Source organism: Phalacrocorax aristotelis, chromosome 6 (assembly GCF_949628215.1).
Source record: "Phalacrocorax aristotelis chromosome 6, bGulAri2.1, whole genome shotgun sequence".
NCBI classification, from domain to species: domain Eukaryota; kingdom Metazoa; phylum Chordata; class Aves; order Suliformes; family Phalacrocoracidae; genus Phalacrocorax; species Phalacrocorax aristotelis.
In genome coordinates, this window is record NC_134281.1 from 25,663,744 (window position 1) to 25,687,428 (window position 23,685).

At 34.4% G+C, this 23,685-nt stretch overlaps 1 protein-coding gene across 3 annotated transcripts in view; it reads right to left on the reverse strand.

The window, feature by feature from the left end:
- PPARG (peroxisome proliferator activated receptor gamma) overlaps positions 1-23,685 on the reverse strand; it is a 61,900-nt gene that overhangs the window by 24,539 nt on the left and 13,676 nt on the right. For 2 of the 3 annotated variants that reach the window (XM_075096742.1, XM_075096741.1), the window contains exons 2-3: positions 2,719-2,946; positions 678-847 (exon numbers count right to left, since the gene is read on the reverse strand). In XM_075096742.1, coding sequence (XP_074952843.1) covers positions 678-847; positions 2,719-2,938 — 390 coding nt within the window. In that variant the 5' untranslated portion in view covers positions 2,939-2,946. Of the gene's footprint in view, positions 1-677; positions 848-2,718; positions 2,947-20,723; positions 20,807-23,685 lie in introns of those variants that run through there. The other variant, XM_075096743.1, reaches the window with a different exon arrangement.

Sequence of the window (23,685 nt, forward strand, 5' to 3'; positions counted from 1 at the left end):
CCTTAAAATCTGTAATATTTTTCTTTGAAATGGCATTTCTTTTCTCATTCTTGAGGATGGTCAATTTTTACACCATTCGTTTGTCCTTTATGTGTTATAAACACTAAATATCACTGACAATAAAAAAAAAAAGCTGGTGGAGTTCTAAAGCAGAAAGCCACATTCTTTAATACCATTAGACTTCTCTGTAGTGACCTAGAAGTGTGTAAACTGGGTAAAGAAACTCTAATCAATCAGAATAACAGAGTCTGAATTTTAAATTGCTCAGAATATCAAGCTTTGGAGTTCTAAATTGCTCAGAGTATCAAGCATGAGCCTGCTTTTGCGGTGTTCTATGAATTCAGATTCTGCAAGTGACCTCCAAGACAGCAGGAATGAAATATAATTGCTTAATTGACAAAAGTAGAAGAAATGCACTGAAATTAGTATTACAAATCTAATAATGGTTACTCAACCAGTAACATAACTGATCAGTAACATAAATAATAAAAAAGAAAATTATAGTTTAAAAAAAATCCCACTTATTAAGTCATAAAGGATATGCAGTATATGTGGAACAATTTACTTAAAGACCTAAAACTTTTACAAAGCACAGATCTCTGATTTTACCAAGTGAGTATTCAGAAGAAAATAGTATCATATCTTACTTGAGAAAAAATACAGTTGTGACAACTTACCTTACAGCCCTCACATGCATGCACACCATAATGAAATCCAGAGGCCTTGTCCCCACACACACGGCATTCAATAGCCATAAGGGAGTTGGAAGACTCCTCATGAGGTTTATTGTACAACTGAACTTTTTCTGAAAAATAGGGTGGGGAAGGAGGCTCCATTTTGATTGCACCTGTGTAGAGAGAAGATTTAAACGATAACCTCAAAGTATAATTAAATATCGAGAAGAAGCAGCAAGGAATAATCAGAAGCAATCACAGTAAACAGATTCATGGATCTTTCACAACACAAGAAGAGTAGTAAGCAAAGGATGTAAAGGGATGTAAGCTGTAGGCAGCTACTTCACTGGCAGTATATAGGCTGGAAAACCTTGAAAAAGCAGATTCTGATGTAGGAATTGTATTATGGATTTAGTTTCCAGCTCTGTAGTGTGGAATGTTTTGAAGATATGGATGTTAAAAATTTACGTATGGAAACCGCATACTTGAAAGGCCTTAATTTTCTCAGTATCTAATCTGGTTGTATTACTTCAAGGTGTACAGAACTACTGCAGGGAGATGGTCTGGAGTTTCTAACCTAGTCTAAAAAAATATTTAAGTATCTATTAGACCTATATGTTGAATAATATATTATTGGATAATATAGATATTGGATAATATAATACTGGATATTTAAAGAAATTTAGCTCTCTCCTGGGGAACACTGTTCAACTTTGGATGCAGTTTAGAGATTAATTTTCTCTTCTGAAAGTTTCTAATTAAGGGAGGAATTTGTAATATTGAACATGCTCAAACAACCAAATGTTATCTCTTTAAATCAATCATTACTGGTCAGAAGAAAGCTGTGACATTTGACACTATAACATTACATCAGATCATGTCTCAGGAATGATGTGACAGACATAGTATTACAATAAGGGGAATGTTTTTTCTTTTCCAGACTGGCTACCCTATACAAGCTAGAAAGTTTTCTTTCCTATATAAACTAGGAAGAAAGAAGAAAAGTGGAAAATTATCTACATAAAGACGAAGAGGTTTTATCCTACTTAACTCTACTGCACTCTCTAGCTTGTTGTTAAAGTGCAATAGACATTTCTAATTAAACAAAAGCAAAATAAATTATTAGCTGGAAAAACGTCCTTTAATTCATTTCATAGGTAACCCAGAAGTACAGAACACCTGCTTATCTGTACAACCAAAATTAAATACCACAATTTTCCTAGCAAGAATTCCCTGAAAGAATTCCTGTACAGATTACTACAAACAAAAGTGATGTCACATCTAAGCAGGCTAAGTGGATCTTCAAAAAGGTTCCAGACACAGCAACCTGACATTTCCGCTTTAAGCAGGAATGCAGTAACAACTTATTTAAGAATAGGTCACTTCCTTTCTTAAAAGGAGAGTTCTGTGTAATTTATGTTTTTACTGTAACTGGTGAAAGAGGGGTGTTTTTTAATTGTATATAAATAATACTAGCCCACGAAGCTCCAAGGCTATGCCTGCATCAGGCATACAATTTACATGTTTTATATGTATATGATAAAAGTCACACCAACGTTGTGACTCAGATATAGACAATATTTCTACTCCGTCAGTTTCTTAGGCTGTTTGGAGTGTGAAAGCTACACATATTAAAAATTAATATGCTATGTGAGCTGGGGCATTTTTTAATGTCCAGGATATTTATGCTACATTGTGTGCATAGAACTTCAAAGGACAATTTCTACATGAGATACATGAATAGGAGACTGGAGGTTTCAGAAACAAATGGTGGGGTTCTTGTGTCTAATAAAAAGTGTTTAATGTTATTTTAGATACTTTATCATACTTTGCCTAATCTCAAACTGCTGCTCTGGAAGGGTGAAGGTCTGCTATATGTATTCAGTCTTCTCTATCTGCTCAGCAAGAATATCTTGTGGACATCTCTGATGACGCAGGGTACTAGCATTTAGGCATCCAAATACCTTTTGCTGATAGTATGCTTTCCAGAGAATGAAGCAAAAGTGAACATGAAGGAAATACTAAAAAAAAATTTAAAACATACTTTGGCAATCCTGGAGCTTGATATCATATTTATAATCAATGCTTGTCTGATCAGTTCTTGCAAGAGGAATATCTTCATAGTGTGGTGAAGAAATGCTTGAAAAATCAACAGTCGTAAATGGCTTTATGTCAAAGGAATGTGTATGATCATCCATCGCAGACAGATCCACTGGACTAATTCCAAAATTAATGGGCCAAAACGGCATTTCTGTGTCAACCATTGTAATCCCTGAAAACAAAAAAACAGAAACAGACATTTTAAAAGAAGCTAGTTATCTCTAATGAGTTGAGGCCCGAGCTGAGGTCCAATTGTCTCATGTCCAAAGGATTGAGATGCAAATGCACAATCAGGTGTGGGTTTTAGGGGAACGATTAGTCCCCATCTATCATTTGGCTTGAGTTTGTCACCATATAATGCATTAGGCTGTGTAGGAACATTGCATGGATAACACTGGGCAGTTAACCCAGCTTTGAGGTTCTTAGGAAGGCTCCGACGTCTCTTGTCATAAAAACAAATGAGATGTACTGGCAACCAGGGCTTAGGCTAACCTTAGAACAGAATGGCTGTCTTAAGTATGCTGCTAAACTGAACTGATCTGAGCCGTACTTCAAAAGGCAGCAGAGAAAACCAGTGGGCTCAGAGGACAATGGTTCAGTTAGATGAATAATTCACAAAATATATATTGGAAAAAGAACCATCTAAATAATGATGAATGGCCAGATGAAATATAATTGCATTTTAATAGTATGTTTTATAGCACATTTATGTGCTTTAGTAAGCATGCAAGGCATTAAAAAAAAAACAATTATGCAAAACTAAAGTGGCATAACTGAAAAAAAATTGTTACTTTTCTTTTTAAACAGACAGATAACACTGACTTTAATTGTATCTCTCAATAGCATGCATATGAATAAAATTAGAAGTCTTCCACAATTAATTTTTCAGTTTTGCAAATTCTAATCATCATTCTTCCCAAGTGCCTGAAAATCTTAAGGTGTTTTATATTAAGAAAAAGAAAAAAAAAGTAGTTGTTATTAAATAGTGGTGATTTCCCTCCAATTAACCAGAAATATCTGAACTTTTCAGTCATTCAAGTATGTCAAACGTTTTATCCCCAAGTCTTAAACCTGAGGCTCAAGGAAATTTAATTTATGATATTTATGATTTACCAAATTCCATATGTATTTATAGAGATCTTGAAAAGCAGTAAACAAATAAAAAGCTTCAATCTGCAAAAATCTTCAGCAATTCAAGTGAATTTAGACTGAGATATAAAATGTTTTTCCAAGTCCTCTTCTGACAGTTAACTGAACCAAAATCCATGATTTAGACGTATTTCAACTATGGAAAAGTTTGTAAGTAACAGCATGTATAAAACACTCACTGTTTTATAACTAGGTTCTGTCTTTAGTTTTCCTTGATTTATAAAAAGAACATTCTAATCTAAAAATAGAATAGGTGTTACGGAACTAAAATAACTTGGTCACTTTGGCTCTTTAATTTGGACTTTAGACCCAATCAAGTATGTGGCCTTTAACCTCTAGATAAAAGGAGCTTTGATTTGATCTAATTTGAATAAAAACTACTCCGTCCCACTGCCAAAACTGTTGTTGCAAAATGAATATAATGGAACAGACCTGCTCTATAATTTTGAGATCATCCTTTGTTTTGACAGGCCTACAGGAAAGTAAAACAGTGACTGTCCTCCCCATCAACTATGCTGAAGCGCAAAGGTAGTAATGGCTAGAAATGCTTACAGTTCTCTTAATCTTTCCTCAGAAAAATCATGGTCATTCTTTGGCCTTTTAGAACTCACAGCACAATGCTTTAGTTCTTCTACCTTGAACATTGACAACAAAGGTTGTAAGATGTCTTTCTTATTCTTAAATTTCAGATAAGAAATTCTCATTGCAGTGGGAAAAAAAGAGATGCTACTCTATCCCATGCTGCACAACATACGTTGCCCCTAGTAGAACAAAAAAGGAACCTATAGCTCCTTCATACTGCCACTCCTATTACTACACGACTGATAAAGTAGAGTCCTGTAAAGCAAACAATATTTAAGGGTGAACTGTTGGCAACGTTAGCCTATTGGTCAGCCAGACATCTACCTTCCCAAAGGCTTCAGCCATTGGATGGCATATAGAGTCTCATGTTATCCTTAATGAAAGTAAAATGTGCCTATGAGCAAACAACAGAATTTCTAACTGCCACAAGTCAAAAATACCTGGTGAAAGTACATTATGGGTTGTCAGAGTACCTTGGTGTTATATACTATCTTCCAAATAGTCAATTTTTGTGTAAGCATGAAGTGCAAATCCCTGGCCATGAACACTGAGAACAGTCTTCCTTAAACAGATTTCCAAATAAAAAAGTAAAATAAAATAGACTCCTTCTCAAAAGTCCTTTTTTGTAATTAACCAGATACATCTTTAAAAAAATAAAATAGAACCAACCGACATCTGATATTTAAACATTGGCTTATATGTCTCTAAGCAAGTGACACTGAGAGTTATGTCCTCTTTGCATCTGGAGGGCTGCCTCAAGGCTGAAGAAGAATAATGCCTACAGGCATGGTCCTGGTTATAGCCCAAGTCCATAAGACTCGATAAGCGCCAGTGCACCCATGAGGTTACTGTGTGGCTAAGAAACAACTGCAGGCGAGCATGTCATCAGAAAGCAGGAGGACTCACACTGACAGCAGCCCTTGCACAGACACCTCCCATGCACTAGAGAAGCAGCTGAAGAGGCTTGAGTACATGCTTAAAGGCAAGTGCAAGCTTAAGTCACTCGCTGAATAGAGATATACTTAATCACTTCCCTCTGATACCAATTTTTGTATTACACACAAGGGAGATGTTAAAATTAAACAGTTTTCCTGTATCACCCATAAAACCTCTATTAAAATATTTTTACAATCTTGAGACGTTAACACTTTGTGTTTTCCATTTAAAAGGCTTCAATTTGCAAACCACTGCGAGCTAAACAGCAAGTGAAAGTTAGTCTATATTTCTTATGAAAACACAGTGAATGACTGTGATGTTTTGGAGAATTTGATTATGTATAACATGACCATTTCTATGAAACTCCTGAACCACTGTAACACAGAGAGTGCATGAAATTCACTATGTACAGATATACTACAGTTTAGAAAGACTCAGAGGTCTGGCGTGCTAGGCACAGACTCCAAAATCTAAGAGGGTATAGCAATTCCTTAGCAGGAATCTTCTGTTTTCACAGTCAGCGCAGCTGACTTGTCTCAGCAAAGTCAGCAGAGCAGTTTCATGGTAAAAAAATTTCTAGCTTAGAACTGTGATGATTTATATTTTTATTAAGTTTTAGAAGAAGCAAAATTAAAATAAATAAATTTAAAAAGTAATCTGTCATTTTAATCACCTAATATGAGGGATTGTGTTTCATGCATGCTGGGTTTGCCTTACTAATTTTTTTTTTGTTGTTATTGTGGTATTTTTATTTTCTGTGCATCTGTTCATATAACCCACACATTCTGTATGCTGGGAATAGAGGAAATAAAAATGCCAAGATTACACTGAAGAGCAAAACAGGGGATTGTGGGTGCACCTATCAGCTACTACAGGTCACAAAGTAATTCCATTTTATGCTACTCATATTTCTCCTCTAAGGTAATAAAATCTGGAATCAGCTGTCATTTACAATTCTTGAAGCAAAAGCCTATAAACTACACCCCTTCCAGAGGTTATCATCCCGTGACTAGTAATATCAATTCTTCTGATCTTCAGGCAACTAAGAAGGCTTTACTAAATTGTTCCACTACAGAAAAATATCTACTTTTAGTTTTGAAAAGTCGTAATTTTGTCTATAATTTCATCTAAGATGTCCTCAAAGCTACTTAGCAATAATACTATACATATACACATATACATAAGTGTGTATATCTGAAGTCTGCTGTTAAAGTACAAGATTCTGACATGGTAAAATGCCTTAAGTAGATGGGATTTACTCAACATAAAAAGAGGTTTGCATGTACATTTTTTACTGCTTTCCTTCCATTGAAAACCGTTAACCTTGGCTATATTGTAAATCTAAATTGACAAGCCCGTAGCTCTGTACAATTTACATGAATTTAATTTCCACTCTCAGTCTAGAATGAACCTAGGAGGGCTCATGAATGTATAACTTTTAAGCTAACCACAGCTGAGAAACATTTTGCCTCTCAGGCCTCACAGTTAAGGAGGTAGATCTCTTTTGAGGAATGTACCATTCTCCATCAACAGCACCACATGACAGGATAAGATTGGTGTTTATATGCATGTGTGTCTACATGATGAGAGACGGAGAATGTGTGGCTTCTACCTAATCTTGGCTTTCTTCATTTCTACATAAAATAAAGCAAATTCTATGCTTCCCCAGCAGTAGGGACTATATTTCTACTGCTTACTATGATGTCTGTGCAAAGAGGTGGTAAAGGATTATTTTCTTACTATGTTTAATGACAACAAAAGGACTAAAATATTTTACTTTCTCTCATTATGCACATATTCCTGATCTGTTTAGTTAGGGAAAAAGAAAAAAAAGCAGCAGCAGTGTGACCTGGTACACAGATATACCCATCAATAGCTATTTTTCAAAGATGCCAGTAAATTCAAAGATGCTAAAGGAAGATGTCAGTGCAGTAGATTCTGTACTGTAAGTATATCTAAGGTCAAACCAATCACAACACAGCTGTTTTGTTCTTCTTTCTCTATGTCCGGTTAACAAGATGCATATTACAGCATTTCTTTATACAACAAAACAGCTAGGCATCAGTGGTCCCAGATGAAAATTATTAATAAACATTTCTGCATTATGAGAATTTTTGGGTTTGCTCAAGTTTTGGATATAAAAATCAAAGCATTTCATTACAGCTTTAAAGTTTAAATCTTCACATATGACTGCTAAGTCTTAGTCGAATTCTGGATGTCCTGTTCAATTTAATAAAATTTGCTATTTTACTGGAAACAAAATTAATTTTACTGTTCAGAATAATTTATAAGTACTAGAAAGAAGAAAACTTTTTATGTGCTAGTTTTATTCTTGCATTATTGAAAATGTGAAAATTGTTCCTATGTTTAATAGTTTACAAATATTTCTATTTTGCATGTAACTTTACTTGATTTCTGCTGTGTATTTTGTCTTTTCCCTCCCCATAAAAGATAAATGCCAACACTTCACTCTGAAAAAAAAAAATTGCAGTCTTCTCCTGGCTTTCTAAAAAAAAAAAAAACCAAAACCAAACCCCAAAAACCAAAACAACCCCACCAAAGCATAAGTCCAACCAATAGACCACTCCAGAGCTCTTTCATATAACTCACACATGCTCATGTGAGATCCAGGTAATAAAAACATAACTAACATTGGTTAAAGAGATTTTAATTTGCAAAAATCATTCTCAGCCACCAAAACACTACACAGGATAGTAGCAGAGATGCTATTAACATAAAGTCAGATGAATATGCTTTAACATTTTACCATCAAAAAGACCAGAAGTGAAAGAGAGAATGCTTTTGAGATATGAAACAAATTGTTGTAACTCACTTCACTTGCATTTAATCTCATGTAGCCAGCTAAGTATTATCTACAAGGAAGTAAAAGAAGGCACATGAAATCAGTTGATACACGTATGTATTGGCTATCAACCGTAGTGACAGCTTACAGTTAGTTAATCTGGTCCTGATTGTGAGAACTATCTTATCATTAAGTTACTTCATTCAGTAAAAATTGTAAATTGAATTGATTTCCAATTCATAAGAAAGTTATTCGGTACATTTTTATATTAGGAAGACATAAAATTACAGAAGAGATTACCATGGTATGAAAAACATCTTGGATCACAAGCTACTCTTTACCATAAACACTACCTGTGCTTAGTTAACCTGAAAGGCCTGTTGCACTACATTCTAGACATGCTCTTTCCATACAAAACTACCAAAATATGGCCCTAGAGGTATTTAATGAAGCAACCAGAACATCCTAACCTCATACGAGTTACAGAAAATCAGAAGAAAAAAAAAGTAGTTAAAGCCTCTCAGCTTTGAAACATAACTAAAATCAGGGCAATGGTATAGTTATACTACATGGACAGGTATAAATATGGACAAATATATACATGATGTAAATATTGCTTTTTGTTTTTTGTTGTTGTTGGGTTTTTTATTAAAACATAATTCATGGAATAGTTTGATTTCATCTCATGTACAAATGTGTCAGCGTTAGTCAAGTAAACTATGCAAGTGCTGCACAACTTAATGGGACTTTTGCCAATTAATTCAAAGAAGGCTTAGACCACCGCTGAGATAATGTCATACATAAGTTGGTTAAGATCACACAACCATTCCTAGCTTTTAAGAGAAATTTAGAGATGGTGAGGGGTCAGCTTGATATCCCCATATATTTATTTATCTACTTAAGAGGAACAATAAAATGTCTTGTGTGTGCCTTGCAGAAACACATCTACCCTAAATGATGGCACCACACCCACTGAATTCATTGATCTTTTTGACTGTTGTTCTTAAAGTTGTTGAAGTTCTTGAAGAACTTCATTGATCTTTTAGAAGACAATACTGCAAAAGGACTATAAGACAAAGGACAGTTGTGTGATAAACAATTGCATTCCCCTTTTAATAACTCAGTCCTTTCATTGCCCGTGACACAGAAATTCTGGCAACGGACAAGTGGTTCGAGCCGAAATTTTCACCAGTGCTGTTTTCATGTCCTAAATGTGAGGCACAGGGTCTGGTGATACACTGTGTTCAGCAAGTGATTAACTGATGTCTCTGGAAGGTGGAGATGGTCATCAGTTCTAGTAAGACTTGGAAAAATGGTATCATTTTGTCCTATTCATTGTTATTCTGGTTATTTATTTAGAGAAAATTGCATCATCTTACTGCATTTATTTTTCCGTGGAGAAAAAAAAAGGTGCTAATATTTAGACTTCTGTCTCAGCTGTCCGCTTGTGCAGTAAAAGAATATTACCTTTACCCCTCCTATTCTTTGTGTTATCATTAATATGGCAATCTTCTTCAGCAGGGATGGTATTACTCTACAATTTTTCATATTCCTGATTATGTCTGAGTACAATGAAGCTTAAACTAAGCTTAAAGCCTTTAGGAGATACGTTCTTCAATCAAGAAAATGATATAGTTTTCATTCATAGTGTCTGTTGTTATAATGGACTTTATCTAATAGACAACATCTGCATAAAAAAAAAGGTAATTTGGTTTTCGATAAACCGAAGTGTGTTAATTTTTTTCTGTACTTCAAACAATGAATCAAAGCTTTTGGACATAGTCAATGGGATACATTAAAACAACTACTGTATGGTTTGCAGGTTCTTGAATCTAACAACCATTCCTTAACGTAGGAGTCCTTTGTGTTCTGTTGCTGCAGAGTCGGCAGAGGGAGCACAACATAACTAAAAAAAACTTCTTTCCAAGAACTCTGCTGACATAATCAGTGATGCTCTTAAACAAACAAACAAGCAAAAGAGTACATAAAAAGAGCCTTGTTGGCTGATACCCCCAATTCCATGTTTGACAAAATCAGTAAGCTTCAAACTGTGGCAAGAAAAAGCAACGTAACAAAAAGCTATGAAGACTTACTTTAAAAATTCCATTACAGAATTTTGCATTAGTAAGAAGCAGAGATAAAAAGGATTTTTCCTTTTTATCCATGCACATGTTCAAAACATTGGTATAATTCCGGGCAGAAGTTGTTTCATTTATGTGATGATGCATGCATTGAACAATATATTGGTAGGACTTAAAATAGTTATCCAGAGAAGTCTTTTTCCAAGCAAATTACACACTAGAAACCACTATGATTGTGGGAAAAGGACCCGGGCTTACTTAGGCAACTGGTAGAATAAATATTGACAAATTTTTGTATTGTCAATTCAAACGGTTTTTGAAAACTCAGTATTGCCTTTTAGCATTCCTACCCTATAACTGTGTATTGTATCAGGAATGAAAGTACTTCTGCATGCACCTTGGAGTCAAGCACACTCCTGCTTGTGCCACTGTCTCAGTAGACCTGCTATTTTTCTTTTCAAGTATGAATTTATCAAAAAATATTTACGGGAATGGGAATTGAGCTGACTGCAGAACAAGAGAACAAAACTTTTATGGATTTGTTTCAATTAGAGAACTCTAAACTAAAGCTCCCACCCCCCCTTAATTTAACTGTAAAAACAAAGCAAATACCTAGTGTCCTCTAGCAATTGTTGAATGTCAAAATCAGCTCCATAATAAGTGGCTTAGTGAAGAAGTAAGTTCATACATGAGTTGGAGCACTGCTTTCAATGTCAGCCCTGATTCCAAGCACAAGATGAAGACAGTAGATAAAGTTTTTTACTCTGTTCCTCATATCCAACCCTCAAGCCATCTAAACATGGCCCAAAAATGAACATGTCTATTGGGAAGGATACCTGACAATACCAAAAAGATGTAACATAGACAATATAATTTTGAAAGAATGGGAATAAACATTCCATGTCTAGTGGTTTTAGACAAAATGGTTTTGTTACATCTTTAATCAGTGGAGGAGGGATGTATTGCCACTGCAGCAGGGTGCAGCCAACAAGCACACCTCAGGGGTTAATCATTGAGTGGGAGGGGTATAAGCTTATGAAAGTCTCCTTTTACAGTCTGCTGTACTAACCTGCAGAACCAGCACAGGGCCAAAATTTTGATAGAAAAAAAAATCAATATGCTGGGCTTGAGTGGAATGTTAAGGGTGTGAGAGCAAACCAGATACTTCCAGGAACATCTTGAAACACTACCACCAGAGGCAAGTTTGTGTCACATCTCCACAATGCAAACTGTGGAGGAGTGTTGAAGACTGGTTGGCTTAAGAACCAAGCTGAGAAATCCAAGTGATGTACTGTGCAAGGGCTGCAGAGAATCGTGTCACCGAGATCCTTCAAAAAGCCAAATAAAAAGTAAACCCATTCATCCTCTCAGCAAGGCTGCACAGTAAAACATCAGAAGAAACTTAAATGGTGTAAACCCAAACACTTGAAAAGGCCAAAAGCAAGCAACTTATAAATCAGTAGGAAATGTATTTTATTCCTATAACTGAATTATAACTACAAGCTGTGGTCACTAAAAGCACAGTCCATAAAATTTACTACAATGTTTAGGAGATAGCTGCTAATAGAACCAGGAAAAAAAAAGCCATTCAGGGAATAATAGAGCTATTTAATTTAAAATATATTTTCTATTCTGTGCCTATGAAGTTCACACAAAATGGTAAATGACCTGGGTTCTTATTTGAAATAGCAGCATTTTATACCCTTGAAGCAACATAAACCATTGTCAATATAAAGGCAAATGAGAAACAAGCTCTAAATATGCCACAGGCTACGCAGATATGCTACAAATTCTACCATTCTATTTTAATTATTTAATGTAGGGTTTGTTGCATTCTGAGACTGGATAGGTATCAATGAAACTTTAAGTTATTTCAGGATATAAAAGAAATTGATTGCAAGGCTGTGCTCAAATAAAGGCCTAAATAGGAATTGAGAATATTGGACGATGGAAGATAGTTGCATAAGGAATGCTGATTTATATATCTGAAAAATTTCATAGACCAATAGATAGCTCAGATCTAAGAGGAACAGCACTTCAAAATTGTAGAGAACATAACTACAAAATTCTGGAAATGACGTGGTGTTGGGCTCCTAGTGGTAAAAGGCTGACTACAATTGAAAGTGTTCTACTACTGGCACAAGACTGACAACACTGGGCTGTAGAGATAATTTCTAGTCTGTTAACTCAGATTCAAACTTTGTGGGAGAGGACCCTCAAATTGTTCTTAGAAATACCTGAGTAGAAAAACTGCAGTTTTATAGTTACAGGCAGCTGCAATCCGTGCTTTCTGAGGTGCTATGTATTGAAACTAGAATTAATCCTGATGAAAGGCTTATCTTCCAAAGCTTTTTGTTAAAGAATGTCTTAAAAACACCTCCCATTCTTCAAAATAGAAATGATTGTTATTTTGTTCCATTGAACTAAAAAAACCCAGAAGCATAAAAATCTGAAAAATAAGGTATGATCAGATTGCTAATACAAAAATCAAAATAAATGTCTACAGAATTATAATAGGCAAAGATCATATATCACTATTTACAGTATGCCTACTTGCATTAGTAGAGCTCAAATGTGGATCATTTTGGTTTTGAGTGATTTGAGGAAACCAAAAACAAACAACATGTCTCTAACTTGCACTGGCAATAAAACTATCTCATGACATAAAATGTAGGCGTTACTCTCTATGAATCATTGTGATTCAAAAAAGGATACCAATAGATAGGCAATGAATCACATTCAATTTTGTAATCAGAAAAAGCTGGCTTCTTAAGAGAGACCTTTAACCTCTTTGGCAAAGCATAATAACTAAATGTGCCAAGCTACTAAGGAGTAGGCCTTCTCTTGTCATGTAAGTGGCCTCATAAGACTGAAGGAAGTAATTGATATTAAAAGATACAGAAACATGCTGTGTTGTATACAAGATAGCAAAGCTTTATCAACTCGAAAGTCGCAACACAATTCAATTGACAAGAGCATTAACATTCTCAGAACTGTACTTGGTTCCGAGACTCAATGAACCTTTTATTACTAGCATTTATTTACACTGGGCAGACTTCGTATTACTCGGTTGAGTGAAAGCTTTACTAACTACAGGAAATTCATATAATTCAAACACTTCATGTTTCTGCAGCTTAACCTACACTGTTTTTTTAACATATTATTCTTTTTTTTTTTTCCCCCACTGACTCAATATGAGAGAAGAATCTGCTTCCAGATTCTTTGAAACTGGGTTCTTGCTGTGCTAAATAAGGTGACTAAGACAGTGTTCCAGAAATCTTTGCATATATCCCAAAGATGTCCAATAAGATAATATAATTTTTACTTAATTTGAAAATCAAATGTCATATCAGATAATGGATATAAGCTCTTTTTATTAACGGTAACAAAAGTAGAAATATCCAAGGAGTTAAGAAACCTTTTCGTTCTCTAAGTTTTCGGTCAGATTTATAAGTTCAATGCATGCCATTAGAAGTATTTTAAGAGAAAATTCCACATTCAGAAGTTTCATATGCAGACTTATGCATAACCTGTGACTGTGCTGTCAGATGTCACACTCATTTTGAAGTAAATAGGAAGTTTTATAACTTCAGTAGAAATCCAGTGTTTAGGCCACAGTTAAGTAAAACACTCTTTTATATGCTTTGTTTTGAATATTGTATTATTGCTAATGGTATTTAAGCACCTGCTTAAAGTTAAGAAGTTTTGAAAATTCAGTTCCTGGCTAAGGAAGAACTTCTACAGCTAGGTTATATTCTTAAATTACATATCATACACATGTATACACACAAATAAATCAATGTATGTTGTAATACAGATACGTAAGAAATTAGGTTCTCATAAAACGCCTATTTTCTATGTAAAATTACTGTTTCTCACTAACCATAGTGACAACACTGTGCCCAGAGTTAATAAAATAAACTCACAGTTACCATGTAGCACTAGTTCTACTGTTTAGCCGGGTACCTCTGTACATTTAAATAGGAAACAGCACTGTTCCAAAATATTCAAGTATAGTAGAAATGCTATCCAGTACATTTCTACTGTGCTCACACATCATTCATTAAATGAAAATTTGCAAATTCCTCTGTGGCTTCATAAGCCTTTGCAAGATTGTCAAAGATTTAAGCATTTAGTATGGCAAAATATACAAGAAGAGATGTGTAAGCACTGCAGCCATTCACAAGGCAATCTTATGCTCTATTGTTTATTTGGTTTCATTAGGTCATTATCACTATGGCTTTTAATGTATTTTAATATACTATTCATGACTCTATTCTTGGAAAATGGTGCTTATTCGATAATTATCAATGAAGGTACCAATTTAGCAAGAAATTTTAGAATAGATGTACTGCATTATGGGATACAAATCTGAACACAAATTTGTATTTCTTTTCAAAATGTTAATAATTTTATAGTAAATGTTGTATATTGTGCGCACAATACCCACTTAATATTTTTCTTCTAAGACATCTTAGGTGCAATAAATTTTATAGTAACACTGAAGAATTTTTATAATATTAACACCTAAATAACCTCATAAAGCTTTCTCAATCCACTTGGTAGTAGTAGAGAATTTATTGAGATCTTTTTACGGATGCATGATACTGTTGGTAAGAAGCCTGGGATTTTTTTCTTTCCTCAGACTCTGTCATGTCAGTGCTTTTGAATGCTCACAAGACAGTAAACTAAAGTATTATTTCCAAGAGATGAGCTAATAAGGCATACAACTGTAATAGGGTAAAATATACTCATTAATATCCTAAATGCAGTTCCCTGCCATGGCAGAATACTGAATACTCCCACAGGAAGAGGAGGAGGAACAACAAATGCAACATGAGTTTAAACTCATTCCTTGAATTAAATCCCACTTTTAAAGTTTTTCCTGGCAGTCAAATACATTGCAAATTATCCATAAAAATGCTTCTCTCATATCAGGATGAGCCATTTTCAGCACAAAGCTGTCATCTTCTAAAATCCTAAAAATGTAAAATGTAGTTTAATATGGTAAGACTACATGTAGGGCCCATATAATTTGATTGAGCACTATTTTTTATTTAGTATCACTTAAAATATTTTAACCTGTTGTACAATCACTAAGTCCTAAAAGCTAAAACGCCCCATGTTGCAATACTCATTCATTAATGTAACCATGCTTAGCGCTATCTGTGGATTAAATATGGAAAATATCTCAGCATGACAGGGAACACACTTTCCTATATATAATCTTTCTTATGTATAATTATATAGAATTTCTGATATATGCCAAGTATAAGATAATACTCTCTGTATATGCGTGCATACAGCCACTAAACTCTGTGATGTCAAGCTAGTTCAAACACATCAAAGTTTGAGAAAGTAGATAAACAGTACCAAAGAGGGCTTAACATTTAGCACTCTCCTCTTCTAGATGCCCCTCAGATTAATCTAGCACAAAAATACGTCCAGGTTTTGTGTGGAATAGAGTTAGTTATTTACACACTGTTATTGAAGTGTATTTTCATTAGCTGCTGAAACTCTTCTATCAGACATTTCTGATCTTGGAAGGGTACTACCAGTGATACGCATACCACTTCAAAATGCAATCTTGCCCAACGCAGAGCTGAAGAACCCCACTCTTTACTCCATCGTAATTGTTGCCATTACTCTGACAAGGTAAACATCAGGCAAAAGAAAAATGGGTACCCCACTTTGATTCTATATAACAGCAGACTTTGTATCAGCCTACAGTAAGAGTACTCAACTGAAATAGTGTAATAATAAAGACACATGAACTTCTGTACACCTATCATCTGTTGCACAAATGTATCTCATCTTTTAAATTAACAAAAAAATTAACCTTCTCAGTTGTATGAACTAAGAAGCATATAACCTGCTCAGCTACTTTTCAGCAATAGAGCAATCTCTTGTCATCTGACTACTGTACTTTTGACCCTCCAAAACATTCCCAACTAAAATATGTTGACATGTTTTTACATGTGATTCAATAATTATTGTTCTCAGTAGTGTAGGATACTTATCACATAGTTAGATCAATGTTCTTTGCATCTCAAGCACTCCATCTTTCTAAATATTAATTTTTCCAGATAGCTTTAAAACTATCCCATCAAGGTGACTTCAGGCTGCCTACACAAGGGGTATAGAATCAGGTCATAAGTAGGGTAAGCTTGCTTTTGTAACTGAAATTGCAGCATTGTGCAACACTGTGAGAAGTATTTAATGAACACCAGTAAATTAAGAATTGTGCTCTAAATTTAAGTTACCTTGAACAATTCCACTTCTGAATCTTCTATTGGACTACAGGACAAGAGCATCAAGACAATCTTCCTTCTTATTATTATTTTGGGGTCAGGATACAATACAACATAATATAACATTATATTCTGTATTTTGTTCCAGAAGAAAAATAGGTAGAAACTTTCTGAAGGAAATTTAGCACTGAAAACTGACTATCACAAGCTAGACACAAAACATTAATTTTAAAGCCTGCCTATGACTAAATTATAGCAATCTAAGAAAAATAATACTAAAGTATCAACTATAAAAACTCAGCATTAAGTTAGTACCAAATCATCGCCTTTCATGTTACTGTATTTTTTTATGTTCAACAGAAATTATACAAATTTCATTAGGAATTTTCTATTTGATATACTTCAGAAAGACTTCTTGTAGACTGGAACTTAAAGCTAGAGTAACTACTCCACAGAGAAAAAAAGAAACAAAAAAACCAAGCCAAACAAACAGAGCCCAGGATCAGAGTTATTGTAAAATAGGTGATACCAAGAAGCCCTAGAACAGAACTGTATTATCTCGAGTTGTAAACTAAATAAAATGGGTTACAATTATAAGTTTATAGGTGAACAATTTCACTAGCAAACTCTAAGTAGTCCTGGGTGTCAGTCTACACATCAGACAAACCAAACTATTTGCAATTATGTCATTTCTGTTCCTACCATCTAATACTAATAAACAAAACTCCCTTTTACAACTCAAAAAGAAAATATCACAATATATGCATTCAGATAATAGATTATCAGGGCAACGTTACATGATAATTCAAAAAAGGGTACATGCTGAGTTGTTATACAAAGTTATTTAAGCCTACGGTCACCAATCCCTCCGTAGTTTTCTGAGAAAAGACCCCTGTCACACATTTTTCTGAGAATTTGACAGGGTCTTTGGGAGTGGTACAGAACTTGGAGATATTTAATGCTTTTCCAAATGTACTTTTCAAGGGAAAAAACCAAGATACCTTTCTTTTAAGGATATGGAAGTAACTTATTAAAAACACAGTGGGTAAGTGCTGATGATTACTCTCCTAGTAGCCCTTTGATATGAAAAAGTGGACAAAATATTTGTGGGGAAAGAACACAATTTGATCTTTTATTTAATTTCAAAATCATTAATGCATTTTGAAAAGAACTTAAATATAACCTGGATAATGGTACATTAATACAAAATTCTACAAAGTCCTGACTTTGTTACTGATGCTTAACCTTACTGTATTTTCTAATACAAGATCTGGCAAGGTTTGGATTTTACAATATGTATGAAAACTAAAAAGAAATAATTCCTTGAATCTTATTTTCTGTTGGATTATTCTTCCTTTATGTTATTAATATCATAAGAATATGTCTACTATGACTTGGTCCTACTTTTGTCAGCCTTTCTGTTTTGAAGTAAAAGTTTTTCCAATTTGTCCATCAAAATTCCCTTGCTTTCCCCAGGAAGAAATAAACATTTTTACTTGCCAAGGTATGGAAAATTATTTCACACAACTCACTTTTTCCTTCATGTGAACGGTACATCATGCCTGCATTTCCTGTAAGTGTCATTCATCCAGAAAGCAGGGTATATTTATATTAATGTTTAAGCAAACATATATGCCTGGCAACAAACAGCACTCGTTTAGCAGTTCCATGGCTTTTGCTACTGTTTTTTGCTTCTGCAGTAAACTAACATTTTAAAACTTGTGTTGGATGTTATTCTTCAGTTATTAATATTGGTGATCTTTAACCCACAGTGTCCACGCATAGCAAGTCTCACTCTTGTCACGCACTCAAAGTCAGCAGAGTTTTGATCTGCATAGTGACTGTATAACTGTACAAGTCATTCTATTAAAGGAAGATGGAAACTGGTGTTGCTATTTTTGACAAGAAAATTTCAAGAGTTAAAATGACATAATTTTAGGACATCAAACAGAAAGTACAATATCCACAGCTAAAAACAATGTACTGTTAGGAAAAAGTTATTAACGTATACTTTCAGAATTTTGTTATTTTTAACAACTAACACTAAACAGGGGTTTTTGTAAATTTCTTTTTTTTCAGCTATAAAGGGTCTGCTAATGCTTGACTAGATCAGCGAAGACTCTGGTTGCACTTTTTATTTTGCACATAAATATTGTGGAGAGTATGAAGTGTCTGTTAGCTCTAAGCTAGAAAATCTTTGTGTGCCCCAGTCACCTTTGCTCACATGGATTGCAGATTCTATGAAACTCTGAATACAAGACTGACAATTGCCTATAGAGACCCCAGTTCATGTAACGTTGCCTGCTTTCTTTAAAAATATGAATTGCCATTCCATTTCTATCTTTGACAGCATTTTCTAGTTTCAATTGAGGAGAAAAGTGTATAATCAAGTTCTAACTCTGTGGCAGTAAGATTAATAGTTATAGGGTTACGCAACATTAACAATAGTGGTACAAGCAAAGCAGCTATGTTAAATTTTAACAGCATTAAAAAGAGGGGAAGAAAGAGATTGAGAAAATTTCAGTTCCCTTCTCTGTCATGTGTTCTTGTCATCATCTTGTTTTTTCTATATTTAAAATCTTTTAGAATTTCTTCTGCAAATAATCTAAAAGGACAGCTAACAGCAGTTCTTTCAGTTTCATGTCATGATAAATAGATGTATACACCACAATTCAAGACAAAAATATTTATTTAAATACTTATATTTATAGTTAACTTCTTGCATATTTTTCTAGCACATTTATGGAGATGGCGTAAGTTAGTATACTGAAAAAAATAATATTTATTAACTTTCTGGAAAGTGTTATTTTGAGTAATGACATGCAACTATATTTCTTTACTCTAAATATGCATGACATTTTCACATACAAACCACAAATTATACACTGGAATTTTGCCCATATACTCTGGGATACTTGATATCTTGATTGTCTTATTTTTAAATCAGCTATTAATGTTTAATTTGGACAGAATACCAATAGTTAACCTTGCGGCAAATTATATTATCATAGCCATTATTCTTTTAAGAAGATTCATTTTCTAGGCAAGCAAGTCCAGTGTGAGGAACTAAAAGTTATTACTGTGACTTTTTTTAACCCCTCAAGCAGGCTTGTGAACTATTTAGTTTATCATGTGGCTCTGATATGTACTGAAGATAAGTTTCTGTGACTTTTTACTGTTCTTTTTATTTAAAAAATTGCTAAACAAAAATCAATAGTTTGCAAATTTCTATATGCTGAATTTGAAGCATGATCACAAACAAGACAGATGGTTGACCTCTTCAAAGATTCAGTTGTATTTAAAAGGAATCATGTTAAAATACTATTGAGATTATCTCAAAAAATAAATTCTTAAGGGACATCTGGATTACATCCAGTGCAATGTACTGTAATGCAGAGCTGAATATCAGGATAAGAAACTTGCATTCATGATGCCTGCAAGACTCCCACTGAAACTTTTAACCACCTCTAATCCAAAAGACCAGAAGGTGTCTTCAGTAGCAGACTGCTTCCCACACCCTAAACTTCCTGTCCTTTGTGTAACAAGGTGTGAACATCTGTTTTAAACTTTATTACTATACTCTGTACAAAATAAATTATTTTGCAGCAGCTTAGGTGACCCTTCACCAACAGTGAGATGCTTGGCTTAGAGGGATATGACAAGGATGAAAATAAGGACAACTGTAATCTAATTCCATTTACATCCATCTAAACTGGGAGAGCTTGGGAATTCAGAACCTGGTTTTGATCTCTCACCTTCACTTTCTGTCAATATATTATCACAAAATAGGTTAAAGACCAAAGTATTTGTAAAGCAGAAACTGGTTTTCATTGGCTTACAAGAAGGCAGTATTCACCTCATAGTTTTATACAAGCACACCTTTCCAATATGAAGGATGGGCTTGTAAAATGTTTGTGACATACTATGTAAAACTCATACAATTAGACAATTATCTCCCCTGTATTTTGAGAATTCCTAAACTGTTTCAGATATAAACTGGTTCTGGACTTGGTTCATTGTTTGGAACTATGGAATATTTTTTACAACTCTACATAATATGCCTACTGAGTCAGAGAAGATCATTTGTGGTCAACTACCGGCTCCTTTAAAACCAACTGTAAAATTTATATCAGTTTACTTAATTTACCTTTTGCAGGATGACAACGTGTGTTTTTGAACAGGAATTCTGCACCTCCTGGTCAATATCTGGACATAATGTATTCAAAATCTCTGCCAACACAAACATACATACCATACTAAGCAGGGTCTAGAAGTGAACCTTCACCTTCCTCAGATGTTCTGAGGAAATCATTGGTCTATAATCCTAGGTTAGGGAAAAGAGTAGAAACTATTGATACTGAGATCACAATAATACATAAACTGATGAATAAACAGCTTCCTCACAAGATTTCCATCTCAATGAAAGCAGAAAGTTGCCGATGCCATTATGTTTGTCAGATACAGAGTCCCCAGATAATCAGCAGACCATATACTGTGAATCTCAGAGCTCAACTGGATCTTGTATCTTGCCAGTTGTATCTTTATTTTACTATTTGTTCTCGGATGTTAAAAACACTATTGGAAGCAGTCCAAAAACACATAGCTGGAAAATTGTTAATGCCCTAGTCATACAATGTCATTTTGAAGCTCCCTGGGAATTTAGATTTGCACAGCTTATTAGGATATGACCTTTCCCTTGATTTTTTATTTTAAGATCATGTTAACATGAAATTTCCCCAGTGGGAGTTGCTGTGTTTCCTTCACAGATAAGGAAAAGAGCAATGGCAACTCCGTACAGAGACAACTTTCATACATTTCTACAGTACGGACAACTTTGTGGTCTTGACAGACATCCAATGCATTCCTAGAGGTTGAGAGGAAAGTCACGCGGTATGTTAACTAAGAAAAAACGTCAGGAACATAACAAAGGTATTTCCCTGAACCTTTCACACACACCCCCTTTTTTTTTTTCCTTCAATCTCATTTGAGATTAAGCTTTGAGGAATTTTAAGGCCTATGGATTCCCTGCATTGAGAGGATCAGGGTAGCACTGATAATGGCCTGTTTCTGGAACACATTAATATTTGAGTGAGCAATTACTATTACAGCACTCTTTTTTCTTCATGATACAGATCTTGTCTCACAAATTCACACATTTCATCATTTCCATGGTTTGTTATATTAGCATAATTCTTCCTGGGTTCTCATGAAGTTGATCTAAAAGCAGGAGGTTGAAAAATATGTTCTCAGAATTTTCTGATGTGACAGGTATTCAAAATGGCCAACAAGAATAATATCTCAAGTTCCTTGGTTGTCAGTGAGAGAGGTTCCTCCTCAGGCTGATTCAGAACAGCTAAAGTAGTCTCCTCCTCTAAATTGTTCTGTAGGAGACATCTCTCTCTCTCTCTCTCTGTTATGGGCTGGTTACCAACTACCAATAACAGAGTTTAAATACTTATGTATAGTAAACATTTTTAATAGTTTAAGACATGTATATTAAACATTTCTCAGCCCTTGTCACTCTGTGTCAATGAAACCCGTAGAGATAATTAGTTAAACAATTAGAGGCTGAATTATGCTGCTTATATTTGAAAATTTTTTAATGGTCAGTATTTCAAAAACTAATAACTGTTGATAAGTTTTTGTTCAGGAGAGAACAATTTTCTCACTGAAAGTAAAATTAGTGGGTCAATAAAGAGATGGGTAAAAACAATTAAATATTTTGCTTTTTGGATAATCAGGGTAAAAGTTTTATGCACTAAGCCTTTGCTATGAGAACAACATTTTTGCTCAACTACAGATTCCAAAAGAAGAAAAGAAACTGATGAAATAAAATAAATTACTTTTTTTAACTTTTCACGTAAGTAGTTTTCTGACTTAGTACTTTGGGTAGGCATTGTGCATATAATGTACTTACAATGATGCTGCATTATAATATAAAGTAATGAAGTATAAGACAAATTCATCACAATTGAATTGAATGTCATAGCAATGACACATCCAAGAAAACAATACAAAGATTCAAATGATTCCTAAAACAACTTCAGCCAACTTTACAATTTTCATTGGTCTGCAGTTCTTCTTATATTAGTGATGCACATTGTCTGTTGTAATTTGACCACGCAAACCAAACGTTGTCCTTTAAATTTTCCTGCAACTGCTGTTAACGGGGATGTCCCCATTAGGTAAATCTGCATTTCCAGAAACAGCCCTTCCTCTTTCAATGACTGACAAGAGATATGGAATTACTACTCTAACAAGCAAGTAGCAGACAGCCTTAAAACCAATTTAGATTATATGTAGACTGTAGGAGTTAATTTGCAATTGATCCGAGGCTAATCTGTCTCTCTTTGGTAAGTACAAAGTCATTATCTACATCACCAGTTAAAGACCTCTATGAAACTCATGTATCTAACAAAGAAGTAAACAAATCCAAACTGATACGATTTACTGCATATTGCGGTAGAGTACACTGATGTCATATACATTAAACTTTTCTGCAAACAAATCTACCAAGGTTCTAGAAAAATGGTAATTATATAGAAGGAAAAAATGACAAGCTGAATACTACAAACTTACAAGAAGAAATCTGTTGGCTAACATAATTTCTAATAGAAAAGCGTACCAGCAGGCATGTTTGAAAAGTGATTCAACAGAAATTGTGTATCTTTTTCTACTCTGGTGGCATAGACTCTCAATGCAGATGCATAGAGTAAGCACTAAAAGTTTATTTACAGAGGGCAGGACTGAACATTGCATGTGAACACATTCAGACCATGATAAAGAGCTTTGTCTCCCATTAGTAATTTAAAGAATTGTGATTTGGTACTCCCAACACACCTATAATTGAATTCCTCAGTCATAAAATCACTGGTGCCAAACAAGTTCTGATATCTTTTATCAAGCCTCTTTTTTCTTGTCATTTGTTAACATATTTCTTATGGAGCTTTTCTTCTTTTTATAGATACATTTGCTTTAGTTATAAATTAACCCTGGAATTTACTCTCCCAGAGGCCACAAACTTCTTTTTTATTCTCTTGAAAAGTTTCAAGCTATATGAATTTATGATTTGGAGCAATTCTGAATAACAGCTGGTAGTTCAAACACAG